The 15,685-nt window shown below is 37.4% G+C and overlaps 1 protein-coding gene across 1 annotated transcript in view; it reads left to right on the top strand.

The window, feature by feature from the left end:
• Positions 1-15,685, top strand: part of BTBD2 (BTB domain containing 2) — a 66,491-nt gene that overhangs the window by 17,266 nt on the left and 33,540 nt on the right. Inside the window, exon 2 of the mRNA XM_027853051.1 lies at positions 2,376-2,495. Within this exon, the coding sequence (XP_027708852.1) occupies positions 2,376-2,495 (120 nt within the window). The remainder of the gene's footprint in view (positions 1-2,375; positions 2,496-15,685) is intronic.

The following is a 15,685-nucleotide window of genomic DNA, read 5'->3' as shown; positions in this document are numbered from 1 at the left end:
CTGCCAAAACAGAAACAATTGTTATTTAGATTCATTCTGAACCAGTCAGGGCCCAAACAGGTCTTCCCCTCCCAGATCTTTGGAGGGGGGAGTAAAGTATAATAAGAAAGTAGGATAGGTAGACAAGAGTCAGATTGTAAAGGGCTTTAAAAGCCAAACAAGATTTTCTGTTTGATCCCTGGAAGTAATAGAGAACCATTGGAATTTATTAAGTGAGGGGAAATGCGGTTGTGTAGAATTCCTTTTTGTTTTGGAAAAGCATTTTAAGTTTTGTATGTGTAAGAAATATCAGATTTAATGTAAGACCTGGATTTGAAGATAAAATTAGAGAATGGGCTTAACATGTGTATAACCATAAACCATTATTCCGTGTGTGTGTGTGTGTGTGTGTGTGTGTGTGTGTGTGTGTGTGTGTGAGAGAGAGAGAGAGATTTCAATCTGGACTCCTGATTTAATTTGTGTGGGGAACTTTTTCTGTATTGAAACATGCTAGGACAGATCTATAAGTCATCTGTAACTCATAGTCCTAAAGCTTCCTGGAGCACTGAGAAGTTTTGCAACTTGTCCACAGTCCTACTCTTAATAAGTGTCAGAAGCAGGATTTGAACTTAGGTGTTCTCACCTCCAGTGCTGGCCCTCCCTCTTCCATATTGAGCTGCCTTTCATCTATTTGTCAGTAGAACTAAATTGCAAATACAAGGCACTCTTAAAACAAGTGGTTTGGAGAAGAGTATTTGTTACAGGTAATTATCAGTAAAAACAGAGTCTTTGTTGTAGGACCGTAGAAATAGCAGCTTTGAGATGTATAATTCCATTAAGGACTTGGAGAATTTTCAGAACTTCAATTCCAGATTAGGGAAAGTAGTTCTAAATATTAGGGGAAAATGAGTTTTAGAACTGTCAGTGGAAAGCTGTGCACGCTTAAGAAATCATATGATATCTTAGCACTTCACTTTTTTTGTAAAATTGTTATAGTACCTGTGCTAAGCAGCACACAAACTTGTTGTGTTATTCAGATGGACCAACCTGAACAAGTAAGCCTTGAGCACATCATCCATCTGCAAAAACTCATGATAATCTCCAAGAGTTCTACCTGGAACATTCTATGTTCTCTTCCAGTTTTGACATGCAGTATTCTTAGGACTTTTCCTGCTCCACCATTTCATTTTCTATGTTCTAAGGAACCTTTTTTAGTCTGATAGTGTATGATTCTATTTATTTAGTTCAATGATCCTTTTTTCCCTTTTTTTAATAATTATACTTTTACATTCTTAAAGTTTTTGAATTCCCAATTCTCTCCCTATCTCTAGTTTCTCCCCCGCTTATTGAGAAGAAAGCAAGCAATATGATAACAAATTGTACGTGTGAGGTTGTGCAAAATATTTCCATATCAGCCATCTGGCAAAAACAAAAAAAAAATCAAGAAACATAAAGTAGGTGAAAAAAGTATGCTTCAGAGTTCATCAGTTCTGTCTCTGGGGGTGGATAACATTTTTCTTCGTGAATTGTCTTGTGTTGATTGTTGTATTGATCAGAATAGCTAAGTCTTTCATGATTGATCATCATTTCAATATTGCTGTTACTTTGTGTACAGTATTCTCCTGGTTCTACTGGCTTCACTTTGCATCAGTTCATATACGTTTTCCCAGGTTTTTCTGAAACTGTCTTAATTGTCATTTGTTATGGCACAATAGTATTCCATCACAACCATATACCGTAGTACATTCAGCCATTTCCCAGTTGATGAGCATCAATTTCCAATTCTTTGCCACCACAAAAAGGGCTGCTGTAAATATTTTTGTACATATAGGTCCTTTTTAGTTTTCTTTAATCTCTTTGGGATACAGACCTAGTACTTTGGGCATAGTTCCAAATTGTTCCCCGTAATGGTGGCACCAGTTCACAACTCCACCAACAGTGAATTAGTGCACCTATTTTTCCATATCTCCTCCAGCATTTGTCATTATCCTTTTTGATCATGTTAACCAATCTGATAGATGTGGGATGGCAGCTCAGGGTTGTTTGAATTTGTTGAGCAATCATCTTGTAAATCATTAATCTTAAGTACAGCATTTCACTAACTGCTTTGTGTATGGGTGTCTTTGGGGTAGAAGACAAGCTTGAAAGGGCAACCCCTGTCCTGGAAAAGCTTTTCACCAGGTCAGGTGCAAATTCTTCATGTCTTTGGAAGTGTTGACACATAAGGCAGCCTAGAATTATCTAAAAATGTGGGTGTAAAACATTAACCTTTTCCTTCAAAGATCAGTTGGGAGGGGGCAAAAGAGGGTAATGAGCATAGATATTTTGGTAATATTTCAGTGCCGATAAAAGAATGGAAATTTAATGGACATTTTTTCTCTCCTTTTGAATGTTAGGTTTGTGTTGGCTGTGGGCAGCGCTGTCTTCGATGCAATGTTTAATGGTGGAATGGCCACAACTTCTACGGAAATTGAACTGCCAGATGTGGAACCTGCTGCTTTCTTAGCTTTACTCAAGTAAGCCTGTATGATTCTGCTGTGTGCTCTGCTAACTGCAAAGTTAGAGAATTGTCGACAGAGATGTAATTTACCAAAAATCTTGTACTGAAAACAGGGTGGGGAAAAAACTTGGGCATTCTGAACACTGCCTTGCAAAGGTGGAATAGCAGAAAGGACGTTGAACTGGGAATCTGCTCATTTGGATTCCAGCCCTGATACTGTCATTAACCAACTGTGTTGCTAGCCAAGTCACTTCATCTTCCTCAGCCTCAACTACCTCATATTTGTAAAATGAAGGATGGGACTTAATAATTGTGAAGGTTTCTTTCAGGCCTGTTATTTGAAGAATTTGTTTCAAATGTTTTAATTTCTAGTGAAATACTTTGTGTTTGATTTTGAGCTGGGAATAAGTACTGGTCTTCTGACAGTGGCAGTTAACTATAAGGGCTTTTCTTCATGCTGAAATAGATTCTGATGTTACTGAGAAATAAATTGTCCGTTTGGTAATGTGTATGAGCAGTAGGAAACTCATCTGATTTTAAACACTGTGAAGTGCTATAAGGGTAAAAGTGCTTTTCAGGGAACATTCCTTGATAATTAAAAAGTATGCTATGTAATTTTGCGCTTTTATTTTACCAGCTAGAAAGCTGTTTTTTCTCTCTAATATTTTATTTTTCCCCCAATTACATGTAAAAACAATTTAAAAAAATTTTTTGAGTTCCAAATTCCCTCCTTTCTTCCCTCATCTCCTCCACTCTTTGAGAAGGCAAGCAATTTGATAGAAGTTATACATGTCAGTCATGTAAAACATATATCCGTATTAGTCATGATGTGAAAGAAAACACAGACCAAAAAAAAAAAACCTCAAGAAAAATAAGGTAAAAAAACAGTGTGCTTTGATAGGCATTCAGACTCCTACTAGTTCTTTCTCTGGAAATGGATAGCATTCTTCATCACAAGTCCTTCAGAATTGTTTTGGATTATTATATGCTGAGAATAGCTAAGTTATTAATGGTTGATCATCATACAGTATTGCTATTACTGTGTACACTGTTCTCCTAGTTCTGCTCATTTCATTTTTCATCAGTTCATGTAAGTCTTTCCAGGTTTTCTGAGAGCATCCTGCTTGTCAGTATAATACAATACAATAGTATTCCATCCCAATCATATGTCACAATTTATTCAGTCATTCACCAATCGATGGGCATCACCTCAATTTCTAATTTTTAGCCACCACAAAAACAGCTGCTATAAATATTTTTGTACATATAGGTCCTTTTCCTTTTTGCTTTTTATCCCTTTGGGATATGGACCTAGTAATGTTATTGTTGGGTCAAAGCCCTTTATGGCCTAATAGCCCTTTGGGCATAGTTCCAAATTGCTCTACAGGATGGTTGAATCAGTATACTACTTCACCAATGCATTAGTGTCTCAGTTTTTCAAAATCCCCTCCAACATCTGTTATTTTCTTTTTCTGTTATATTAGCCAATCTGATAGATGTGAGGTGTTAACCTGAGAATTGTTTTAATTTGTATTTCTCTAATCAATAGTGATTTATAGCATTTTTTCATGTGATTGTAGATAGCTTTGATTACTTTTCTGAAAACTTCCTGTTCATATTCTTTGACCATTTATCAACTGGGGAATGGCTCTTATTTTTATAAAGTTGACTCAGTTCTCTATATATTTGAGAAATGAGGCCTTTATCAGAGGAACTTGCTGTAAAGTTTTTTTCACACTATGATTACTAACTTTATTACCCTCCATCCTATTTCCCCCCTGTTTGTCCTGTGCTCTGTCTTTCCTTTCACCCTATGTATCCTCAAAAGTGTTTTGCTTCTGACTGCTGCCTTCCCTGATGTGCCCTCCCTTATATCAGGCTCCCCCCCCCACCTTCTTATCCCTTTCTTCTCCTACTTTCCTGTAGGGTAAGATAGATTTCTATACCTGAGTGTGTATGTTATTCCCTCTTTGAACCAATTCAGATAAGAGGAAAGTTCGCATGCTGCTTCCCTTCCCAATCTTCCTCTCCACTGTAAAAATTCTTTTGCACCCCATTCTACCTTTCCCTTTCCCCTTCTCCCAGTGCATTCTTTCTTACCCCTTAGTTTTATTTTTTTAGATTATCATCCCATCATATTCATATCATACTTGTGCCCTCTGTCAATGTATACTTCTTCTAACTACCCTATTAATGAGAAAGTTCTTAGGAGTCACAAGTATTATCTTCCCATGTAGAAATGTAAACAGTTTAATCTTATTGAATCTCATGATTTCTGTTTCCTGTTTAACTTTTTCTGCTTCTCTTGAGTCTTGTACTTGAAAGTCAGATTTTCTATTCAACTCTGGTCTTTTCATCAGGAATGCTTGAAAGTTCTCTATTTCATTGAATTTCTATTTTTTTCCCCTGACAGATTATACTAGGTTTTGCTGGGTAGGTAATTCTTGGTTGTTAGCTTAGCGTCTTTGCCCTCCAAAATATCATTCCAAGCCCTCTGATTCTCTAATGTAGAAGCTGCTAAATCTTGGGTTATCCTGACTGTGGCTCCATGACGTTTGAATTGTTTCTTTCTGGCTGCCTGCAATATTTTCTCCTTGACCTCGGAGCTCTGGAAATTGGCTATAATGTTCCTGGGAATTTTCATTTTGGGATCTTTCACGAGGTGATAAATGGATTCTTTCACTTTTTATATGACCCTCTGGTTTAAAACTATCAGGGTAGTTTTCCTTGATAATTTCTTGAAAGATGATGTTTAAGCTCTTTTTTGGATCATGGCTTTTCAGGTAGTCCAATAATTCCTAAATTATCTCTCCTTGATCTATTTTCCAGGTCAGTTGTTTTTCCAGTGAAATATTTCACATTTTCTTCTAATTTTTTCATCCTTTTGATTTTGTTTTATTGCTTTTTAATGTTTCATGGAGTCACTAGCTTCCACTTGCCCAGTTCTAATTTTTAAGAAATTATTTTCTTCAGTGAGCTTTTGTACCTCTTTTTCCATTTGGTGGATTCTACATTTTAAGAAGTTCTTTTCTTCAGTGAATTTTTGTACATCTTTTCCCCTATGGCCGATTCTGCTTTTTTAAGGAGTTCTTCGCATTAGTGAAATTTTGTGCCTCTTTTACCATTTGGCCTATTCTGTTTTTTAAGATGTTATTTTCTTTAGTATTTTTTTTTGTGCCTCCTTTACCAAGGTGTTGACTCTTTTTTCATTAGTTTCTTGCATCACTGTCATTTCCTTTCCTGATTTTTCCTCTACTTCTCTTATCTGCTTTTTAAAATCCTTTTTGAGCTCTTCTAGGATCTTTTTGGGACTGAGACCAGTTCACATTTCCCTTTTTAGGCTTTGGATATAGTAGTTTTAATTTTGTTGTCTTCTTTTGAGTTTGTGTTTTGATCTTCCCTGTCTCACCATAGTAACTTTCTATGATCAGGATCTTTTCTTTTTGTTGTTTGCTCATTTTCCATGCTTATTTCTTGACTTTTAACTTTATATTAAAGTTGGGCTCTGCTCCTGGGTTGGAGAGGACACTGTCCTGAGTTTCAGGTTTTTTTATTTTGTGCAGCTAGTTCTGAGGATGAGTAAGCTTTCAGTTTTTCCAGGGTGCTGTGATCTAAGGAGAGGTTTGTTTACTACTCTTCTGTCCTGTGCTCTCCTCTGTGAGTAACCACAAGTACTTTTTTCTGCCCTGGAACTGTGAAAAAGGTCCACAGTCTCCTGAGGCTTCAAGTTCTGGTGTGCTAGTGCTCTTCCTTGCCCTGGGACTGTGACTTGGGACTGTGACTTAGGACTGCAACCTCGATCTAAGTATGAGCAGTGCAACACAGTCCTGCTTATAGTGCCAGCAAAGAGACCCCTGTAATCTCCTTCTGACCAATTGTCCAACCCCTTTGACCATCTATGGGGCTGAGAGCTCCAGAAGCTGCAGCTACTTGGGTTGATTCAGTTGTTCCCAACCAGCCGAGAAAGCTTTTAGAAAATTCAGTCAATTTTTTTCTTTTGTGACCCTTTTTAAATATGGTAGAGGAATCTATACTTTTGATTTTCTTCGAAAGAACATTCTGTGAGCTGTTATTAAGCACCTGATAATGTGACTGATTTATTATCTATGTAGGGAAATAAACCCCTTCAGTCTTCTTTCCTGCACCATTTATCACCTTTAAACTTTAGGTTTCCTTCTGAATCTTTGCCACAGTTCTTAGACTTTGGGCATTTAGGATAGTGTCATAACCGTGGTGTTGCTTTTACTGGAAAGGGAGTTGTCTCAGTTGAGGCTCTGTAGTTTTTAAAAGGGTGAAGAAAGCCTAGTAGACATTGGGTCATCATTTACTAGCTTTGTGATGTTGAGCCTGTCCCTTCACCTCTGTGAACCTCATCAGTAAAGTGGGAATGATAAGACTGCTAAATGCTGCAGACTTCCCAGGGGCTTTGTAAAGCTCAAATAAGATTATTCTAGCATAGTGCTCTGCAGAAGTAAGTGGCTGGATAGAAAGGAGAAGAAGCCATTTGAAATTTACTCTTGTAAAACCTGATATGCTATAAAGTTCATAAATTTTACCTTACAGATAACTTTGATTTCTTTTTATCCAAACAGTACTGGTTCTTTGTGAAATCTTACTTTAGAAGCTTAGTAAACAAACCCAGAATTCCTCAGTTGACAATGTGATTCAATTCAGTAAACATTTATTAAGTGTCTATATGTGCCAGGCACTGTACACATACAAAAAGAGGCCAAAGACAGTCCCTGCTCTCAAGAAGCTTACAATCTAATGTTGGAGACAACATGCAAACAAATCTATACAAAGCAATACAGGATAAATAGGAAATAATTAATAGAGGGAAAGCACTGGAATTAAGAGGGGTTAAGGGCAAACAGTCCTTAAGTGAACCAAATAGGATTAAAAAGAGTTCATGTCTTGTGGGGTTTTTTTTAATATTTATTTTTAGTTTTCAACATTTACTTTTATAAGATTTTGAGTTTTAAGTTTTCTCCCTCTCCTTCCCCTCCCCCCTCCTCAAGATGGCGTATAATCTGATATAGGCCATACACGTACAACCATTAAACATATTTCCACATTAGTCATATTGTAAAGAAGAATTAGAACTGAAGGGAAAAACCATGAGAAAGAAAAAAACCAAAAAAAAAAAAAAAAGGAAAAATAGTATGCTTCAGTCTACATTCAGACTCAACAGCTATTTCTCTGGATGTGGATAACATTTTCCATCATGAGTCTTTTGGAATTGTCTTAGATCATTGCATTGCTGAGAAGAGCTAAGTCTAAAAAAGTCAGTCATTGCACAGTGTTGCTATTATTTTGTACAGCGTGCTCCTGGTTCTGCTCACTTCACTCAGCATCAGTTCATGTAGGTCTTTCCAGGTTTTTCTGAAGTCTGCCTGCTCATCATTTCTTTTTTTCTTCTTCTTTTTTCTTTTTTTCTCTTTTTAGTGAGGCAGTCTGGATTAAGCAACTTGCCTGGGGTCACATAGCTAGTAAATGTCAAGTGTCTGAGGCGGAATTTGAAATCAGGACCTCCTGAATCCAGGGCCAGTGCTCTATCCATTTTGCCACCTAGCTGCCCCTGCTCATCGTTTCTTATGGAACAATAGTATTCCATTACATTCATATACCACAACTTGTTCAGGCATTCCCCAATTGATGGGCATCCCCTTAATTTCCAATTCTTGGCTGCTATAAAAAGAGCTACTTTAAATATTTTTGTACATGTAAGTCTTTTTCCCATTTGTATGATCTCTTTGGCATATAGACCCAGAAGTGGTATTGCTGGGTCAAAAGGTATGCTATGAAACTGTTCATAGTTCTAAATTGCTCTCCAGAATGGCTGGATCAATTCACAACTCCACCAACAATGCATTGGTGTTCCAATTTTCCCACATCTCCAATATTTATCATTTTCCTGTTAGCCTGTCTGATAGGTGTGATGTGGTACCTCAGAGTTGTTTTAATTTGCATTTCTGTAATCAGTAGTGATATAGAGCATTCTTTCATATGACTATAGATAGCTTTAATTTCTTCATCTGAAAACTGCCTGTTCATATCCTTTGACCATTTATCAGTTGGAGAATGACTTGTGTTATTATGAATTTGATTCAGTTCTCTGTGTATTTTGGAAATAAGGCTTTTATCAGAGACTCTGGCTGTAAAAATTGTTTCCCAGCTTTTTGTTTCCCTTCCAGTCTTGTTTGCATTGGCCTTATTTGTGCATTTTTGCAATTTCATAATGTTCTGTATCTCTTGTTTGGTCATAAAATCTTCTGTTTTCTGTAGATCTGACAGGTAAACTAGTCCTTGCCCTCCTAATTTGTTTATAGTATCACCCGTTATATCTAAATCTTGTACCCATTTTGACTTTATCTTGGTATATGGTGTAGGATGTCAGTCTATGCCTAGTTTATGTCATACTATTTTCCAGTTTTTGTCACATAATGAGTTCTCATCCCAGACGCTGGAGTCTTTGGATTTATCAAAAAGTAGATTACTATAATCGCTGCATGTCTCGTTTTTTTATACCATGTTAATTTCTCTATGTACTCCCTGTATTGAATGGTCATTGTAACAACCCCTGTCCCCCAACCTAAAACTTAGTCGAGCCATACCAACTGATGAAGAGAAAATGGGTCTAACACTGTAAGCAGCATTCAGTCCCATTGCCCTCCACCTCTCTCCTAAGAAAGAAGGTATGTTTCATTATTCATTCTTTGGGACCAAGACCATTTATTGTAATTACTCTAACAGATACAGTTTTCCGTAAGTTTTGAGAAGCTTACATGTCAAGAAGAAATAGGAAAGAAATTGTTAGGTGTTATCTTTGGGCTCAGAGTAAGCTGCCTTTTCTTTTTCATGTTTTACTGATCCCTTTGGTTGTTTTATTTCACTGACACTTTTCAGTAAGCCTCCCTGAATAAAAATCTTTATAACAGAAGTTAAAACTAGTCATCAGTGATGATGTATATACCATCCAGTATCTGTAATCTACCCCCACTATTGAGAGAAGGAAATTGTATTTCATTAGTAATCTCTAGAATTGGTCCTTGCATTCAAAAAAATTTTTTGATTTGCGTTTTTGTTTTTGTTTTTTTCCATTATCATTTCTGAATTTTTCCCCCTTTCACATAAAGCTATTCTTCGTAATAAAGAATAAAAAAGAAAAGGGGGGGATCCTTTCAACAAAACTAAACAGCACATTACCCAAATCTGACAGTTTGTGTAATATACCACTCTACAAGAAGGGAGAGGGGCGAGCTTTTCATTTCTTCTTTGGATACAAGCTTAGTTGTTATCATTATACCACATTCAGTTTTCTCTTTGTCGTTTCCATTTCCATCGTTATAATCCATTGATTCTCATGCATGGCGTTTTTCTGGTTTTACTTACTTTGTTCTGCAACATGATGTGCATCTTCTTGTGCTTCTCCAAATTCTTTCTATTCATTGTTCCTTGCAGTGCAGCTTTATTCCATTACACATTCTACAATTTGTTTAGCTGTTTCCTGGTTGATGGACTTATACTTTGTTACCTATCATTTGAGTCAGATAGGTGGTACAGTGGATAAAGCTCTTGACCTGTGGTCAGGAAGACCTGAATTCAAAGCCAACCTCAGATACTTACTTATATGACTCTGGGCAAGTTACTTAACCTCTATTTGCCTCACTTTCCTCAATTGTAAAATTAGAATAATAACATAACCTACCTCACATGGTTGTTGTGAGTGTCAAATGAGATAATATTTTAAAAGCACTTAGCACAATGCCTGGCATCCAGTAGATGCTTAGTCCCTTCCCTTACTCCTGCTTGCTATTACAAAAAGTGCGGTTATGCTTTTGGTGTATTGGGACCTTTATGTCTTTGACCTCTTTGGAATATATGCCTACCAGTGAAATCACTGGATCAGAGGATACGAGGGTTTTAATGAGTTTTTTCACATAATTCCAAATTGCTTTCCAGAAGGGTTGGATCAAGTCTCAGTTCTGCCAACATTAGTGTTTTTACAACCTCTCTAACATTGTCTGTTCCCATTTTTTGCTATTTTTGTGAATTTTTTAGGTGTAAGTTGAAACCTTATAGTTGTTTTGATTTGCTTATCTTTACTAATGATTTGGAGCACTTTTTCATATGGTTGTTAATAATTACGATTTTCCTTTTGAGAACTGTTCATGTCTATTCATACTCATAACTAAGCATATTCATTTAGTCATTGCATTTAATTTGATGCTATTTAGTCTTTTTGTTTACATTATTGTGGTCATCATACAAGTTTTTTTCCTGGTGCTTTTTTACATGTTTTTTTCCTGGTGCTTTCTTTGCCCTGAATCATTTCATACAAGTCTTGATGTTTCTGTGAATTGCTCATAGTTTTCATTCCTTTTGGTATGATGATGGCATTCATGTATCACAATTTCTCCAACCATTCTTCAAATGATAGGTACCCATGAAAAGTATGGCTGTGAATATTTTGATACTTTCTTTTTATCATTAACCTCCTTGAGGATCTCTAGGAACAAAGGTATTGCTAGGAATTCTTTAGTAAGTTTTATTGCATTATTCCAGATTGTTTTCCTAGAATAGTTGGACAAATTCATAGCTCTATCAACAGTGTATTAATGTGCCTGTCTTCCAGTAACCTCTTTAATATTGACTTTTTTTAGTCTCTTATCTTGTAAATTTGATAGATGTGAGGCGATACTCTATAGTACTTATAATTCATATTCATTCTTAGTGATTTAGAACACTTTTTTAAATAGTATTTTTTCCAATTATATCTAAAGATAATTTTTAGCATTTAGCAAGATTTTGAGTTCCAAATTTTTCTTGCCCTCCCCTTTTCCTCTTCCTAAAATGGTAAACAATTTGATATAGGTTATATATGTGCAATCATGTAAAACATATTTCTATATGGCATAATTGTAAAAGAAGTAACAGACCAAAAGAAAAAAACACAAAAAAGTAAAGCAAGTGAAAAAATTATGCTTCAGTCTGCATTCAGAGTCCATTAGTTCTTTATCTGGATGTAGGTAACGTTTTCTATAATGAGTCCTTTGTAATTATCTTAGACCATTGTGTTGCTGAGAAGAGATAAGTCATCCATAGTTGATCATCACACAATGTTGCTGTTACTGTGGACACTGTTTTCCTGGTTCTGCTCATTTCACTTTGTATCAATTCATGCAAATCTTTCCGGGTTTTTCTGAAATCTGCCTGCTCACCATTTCTTATGGAACAATTCCATTACATTCTAGAGCACTTTTAATAGTTGATTGTATGTCTCTTTTTGAAAACTTCATATTCTTTGACCATTTAGCTATTAGGGAATCAATCAATAAGCATTTAAGTGTACTATGTGTTAGGTATTGGGGACAAAAAGACAAGTGAAACAGTTCATGTTCTCAAAGAGCTTACATTCTGTCAGGGGAGACAACACGTACTCAAAAAGATGTGTAGAAATAGATACAAGGTAATTTTGGTGAACAGGCACTAACAGCTGGGAGATCAGAAAAGGTTTCATGTAGAAAATGGTTCTTGATGTAAGTCTCAAAGGAAACTAGGAATTCTAAGAGGCCAAGGTGAGGGAGAAGTATATTCGAGGTATGAGGAAGATAGCCAGTGAAAAGCATGCGAATATGAGAGTAGTGAGAAGGCCAGACTGAGTGGATTGTAGGGGATTGGAAGGAGGATAATGTATAATAAGGCAGATGGGGACCAAGTTGTCAAGGGCTTTAAAAGCCAAGGTTTACCTTTGATCCTAAAGGTAAGAGAGAGCCATTTGAATTTGTTGAGTAGAGCCATGGTGGCGGAGTAAAAGCAGTGACTTGCTTGAGCTCTCCCCTTCCAAGTACCTATAAAAAAGGGCTCCAAACAAATTCTAAAGCAGCAGAACCAACAAAAAGACAGAGTGAAACAAATTTCCAGTCCAAGATAACCTGGATGGTTGATCGGAAAGGTGTATCGCGCCGGGCTGGGAGAGGAACGCAGTTCGGCATGGGCACACAGGTCGCAGTGAGCCAGGAGCAGACCTCAGAGGACTGAATCACAGGCATCTGTGGTGGTTTCTAGACTTCTCAACCCATGAACGCCAAAGATAACTTAGAAGGTCAGTGGGAAAAGTCTGTTTCTGTGGTGAGAGAGAAGCACAAGGTCTCAGCCCCATTCCCAGAGCTCAGCCCCCAGATGGCAGCTGCTTCCTGAGCTTCCAGCCTGCAGACTGAGGGGGAATCGAGTGGCTGATCAGAGGGTGATTGCAGGGATCTCTCTCTTGGTGCAGGATTCTCTTGCTTTGCCTGTGCTTGGATCTGGGTCACAGTTCTGGGTGGCAGTCCTGGGGCGAGGAGGAACACTGGCGTGGTGGAGCTTGTAGTGGCTGTGTAGAGGAAACCCTCCTCACAGTTCCAAGACAGAAAAGAGTGCTTGTGATTACTCATAGACCAGAGCACAGGCCAGGAAGGGTGTAAACACCTCACCCTTGATCATAGCACCTTGGAAGAACTGAAAATTTACAGGTCCCTAGAAGTATCTCTGAAAACAACTGCACAAAACCCCTGAAGCTTGGGACAGTACATTCTCCATACTGGAAACAGACCCCTACCTTAACAAAGAGTTTATTACTCAAGTAATTGGATGAGATCATGAGCAAGCAGCGCAAAAAGTGTCAGACTATATTATCTTACTTTGGTGACAAAGAAGATCAAAACACACAACCAGAAGAAGACAACAAAGCCAAAATTCCTGCATCCAAAGTCTCCAAGAAGAATATGAATTGGTCCCAGGCCATGGAAGAGCTCACAAAGGATTTTGAGAAGCAAGTAAGAGAAGTAGAGGAAAAACTGAGAGGGATGCTAAAGGAGACCCCAAAAAATACTGAAGAAAATAACACCTTAAAAAATAGCCTAACCCAAATGGTAAAAGAGGTCCAAAAAGCCAATGAGAAGAAGAGTGCCCTAAAAAGCAAAATTGGCCAAATGGAAAAGGAAGTCCAAAAGCTTACTGAAGACAATATTTCCTTAAAAATTAGAATGGAGCAATTGGAAGCTAGGGAAAATTTGAGAAATCAAGGCACTGTAAAACTAATCCAAAAGTATGAAAAAAATAGAAGAGAATATGAAATATCTCATTGGAAAAACAACTGACCTGGAAAATAGATCCAGGAGAGAGAACTTAAAAATTAGTGGACTATCTGAAAGCCATGATCAAAAAAAGAGCCTAGACATCATCTTTCAAGAAATTATCAAGGAAAACTGCCCTGATATTTTAGAACCAGAGGGCAAAATAGAAATTGAAAGAATCCACCGATCAACTCTTGAAAGAGATCCCCAAAGGAAAACTCCTAGGAATGTTGTAGCCAAATTCCAGAATTCCCAGGTCAAGGAGAAAATATTGCAGGCAGCCAAAAAGAAACAATTCAAGTATTGTGGAAACACAATCAGGATAACACAAGATTTAGCAGCTTCTACATTAAGGGACCTGAGGATATGGAGTATGATATTCCAGAGGGCAAAGGAAATAGGATTACAACCTAGAATCACTCCCAGCAAAAGTAAGTAGAATCCTTCCGGGTAAAAAATGGTCATTCAATGAAATAGGGGACTTTCATGCATTCCTGTGGAAAAGACCAGAACTGAATATAAAATTTGACCTTCCAATACAAGACTCAAGTGAAACATGGAAGAGGTAAACAGGAAGGAGAAATCATAAGAGACTTATTAAGGTTGAACTGTTTACATTCCTGCAGGGAAAGATGATATTTGTAACTCACGAGTCCTTTGTCAGTATTAGGGTAGTGGGAGGGAAAAAAATTATATGTATGTATAGATAGATAGAGGGCACAGGGTGAGTTGAAGACTTGGAGGAGAAAGGGAGAAGTAGAATGGGGTAAATTATCTCACATGAAACAAACAAGAAAAGGCTTTTACAGTGGAGGGGAAATGGGGGAAGGTGAGAGGGAATGATTGAATCTTAGTCTCATAGGATTTGGCTTAAGGAGGGAATAACATACACAATGGGGTATGGAAATCTATCTTACCCTACAGGAAAATAAGGGGGGAAGGGGACAAGAGAGCAGGGGGTTGATAGAGGGGAGGGCAGATTGCAGATACAGGGGATAATCAGAAGCAAACACTTCTGAGGAGGGACAGGGTCAAAAGAGAGAATAGAATAAATGGGGGGTAGGATAGGAAATATGCTTGGTTTTTCACAACAGGACTACTATGAAAGTGTTTTGCATGACTATACATCTATAACCTGTATGGAGATGCTTGCCTTTTCAATGAGGGTGGGTGGAGGAGGAGGAAGGAAGAAAATTTGTAACCAAAAGTTTTAAAAACACATGTTAAAAATTAAAAAAAAAAGTTTAAAAAAAAAGGATTGAAAAAAAAACAACCCAAAAAAACGAATTTGTTGAGTAGAGGAGTGACATGATTAAGCCTACACTTTCAGAAAATCACTTTGGCTGCTCTGTGGAAGATGGACTGCAGGGAGTGCAGATTTGAGGCAGGGACACTAGAGGCAGGCTAGGTTTGGACTTATTGACCATCTCTATAGAGATTATAATTAAACCCATGGGGGCTGGTGAAGTCATCTAGTGTGGAGAGTGAAGTGGATTTGGGTATACCCTGAGGTAACAGTGGGTGTGACATGAATGATGATCCAGCTAAGGAGAGACAGAACAGTCAGACAGTAGGAGAGGAAGAGAGAGAGAGGACTATCACAAAAATCCAGAGAGGAGAGAGGGTGGTCAGCAGTGTCACATGCTGCAGAGAGAGGTCAAAAAGAATGATGTCTGAGAAAGAGCCATTGACAGTTATTGGTGATTTTGGAGAGAGCAGTTTCAGTTGAGTGATGAGCTCAGAAACCAGCCTGGAAGTGGTCGGGAAATGAGTGAGAGGAAAGGAAGTGAGGGGAAGCTTACTCTTAGATTTGTATCAATTTCCCTTATCGCTTTTACGAGAGATGGCCGATGCAGAGATTTCCGTTGCTTGATAGTTTCTTACTTTTGTTCTAGTTGTATTGATTTTGTTTGTGGAAAAACTTTTTAATTTTATGTAATTGAAGTTGTCTGTTTTGTCTTTGTAATCGTCATCTCTTTTTTGGTCATGAATTTTTCCACTAACCATAGTCCTATAGGTACTACTTTCTTTTCTTTTCTTTTCTTTTCTTTTCTTTTCTTTTCTTTTCTTTTCTTTTCTTTTCTTTTCTTTT

This window comes from Vombatus ursinus, unplaced genomic scaffold, assembly GCF_900497805.2.
Source record: "Vombatus ursinus unplaced genomic scaffold, bare-nosed wombat genome assembly UNPS02009918.1, whole genome shotgun sequence".
Classification (NCBI taxonomy): Eukaryota; Metazoa; Chordata; class Mammalia; order Diprotodontia; family Vombatidae; genus Vombatus; species Vombatus ursinus.
This window is presented reverse-complemented; position numbering and strand designations above follow the sequence as displayed.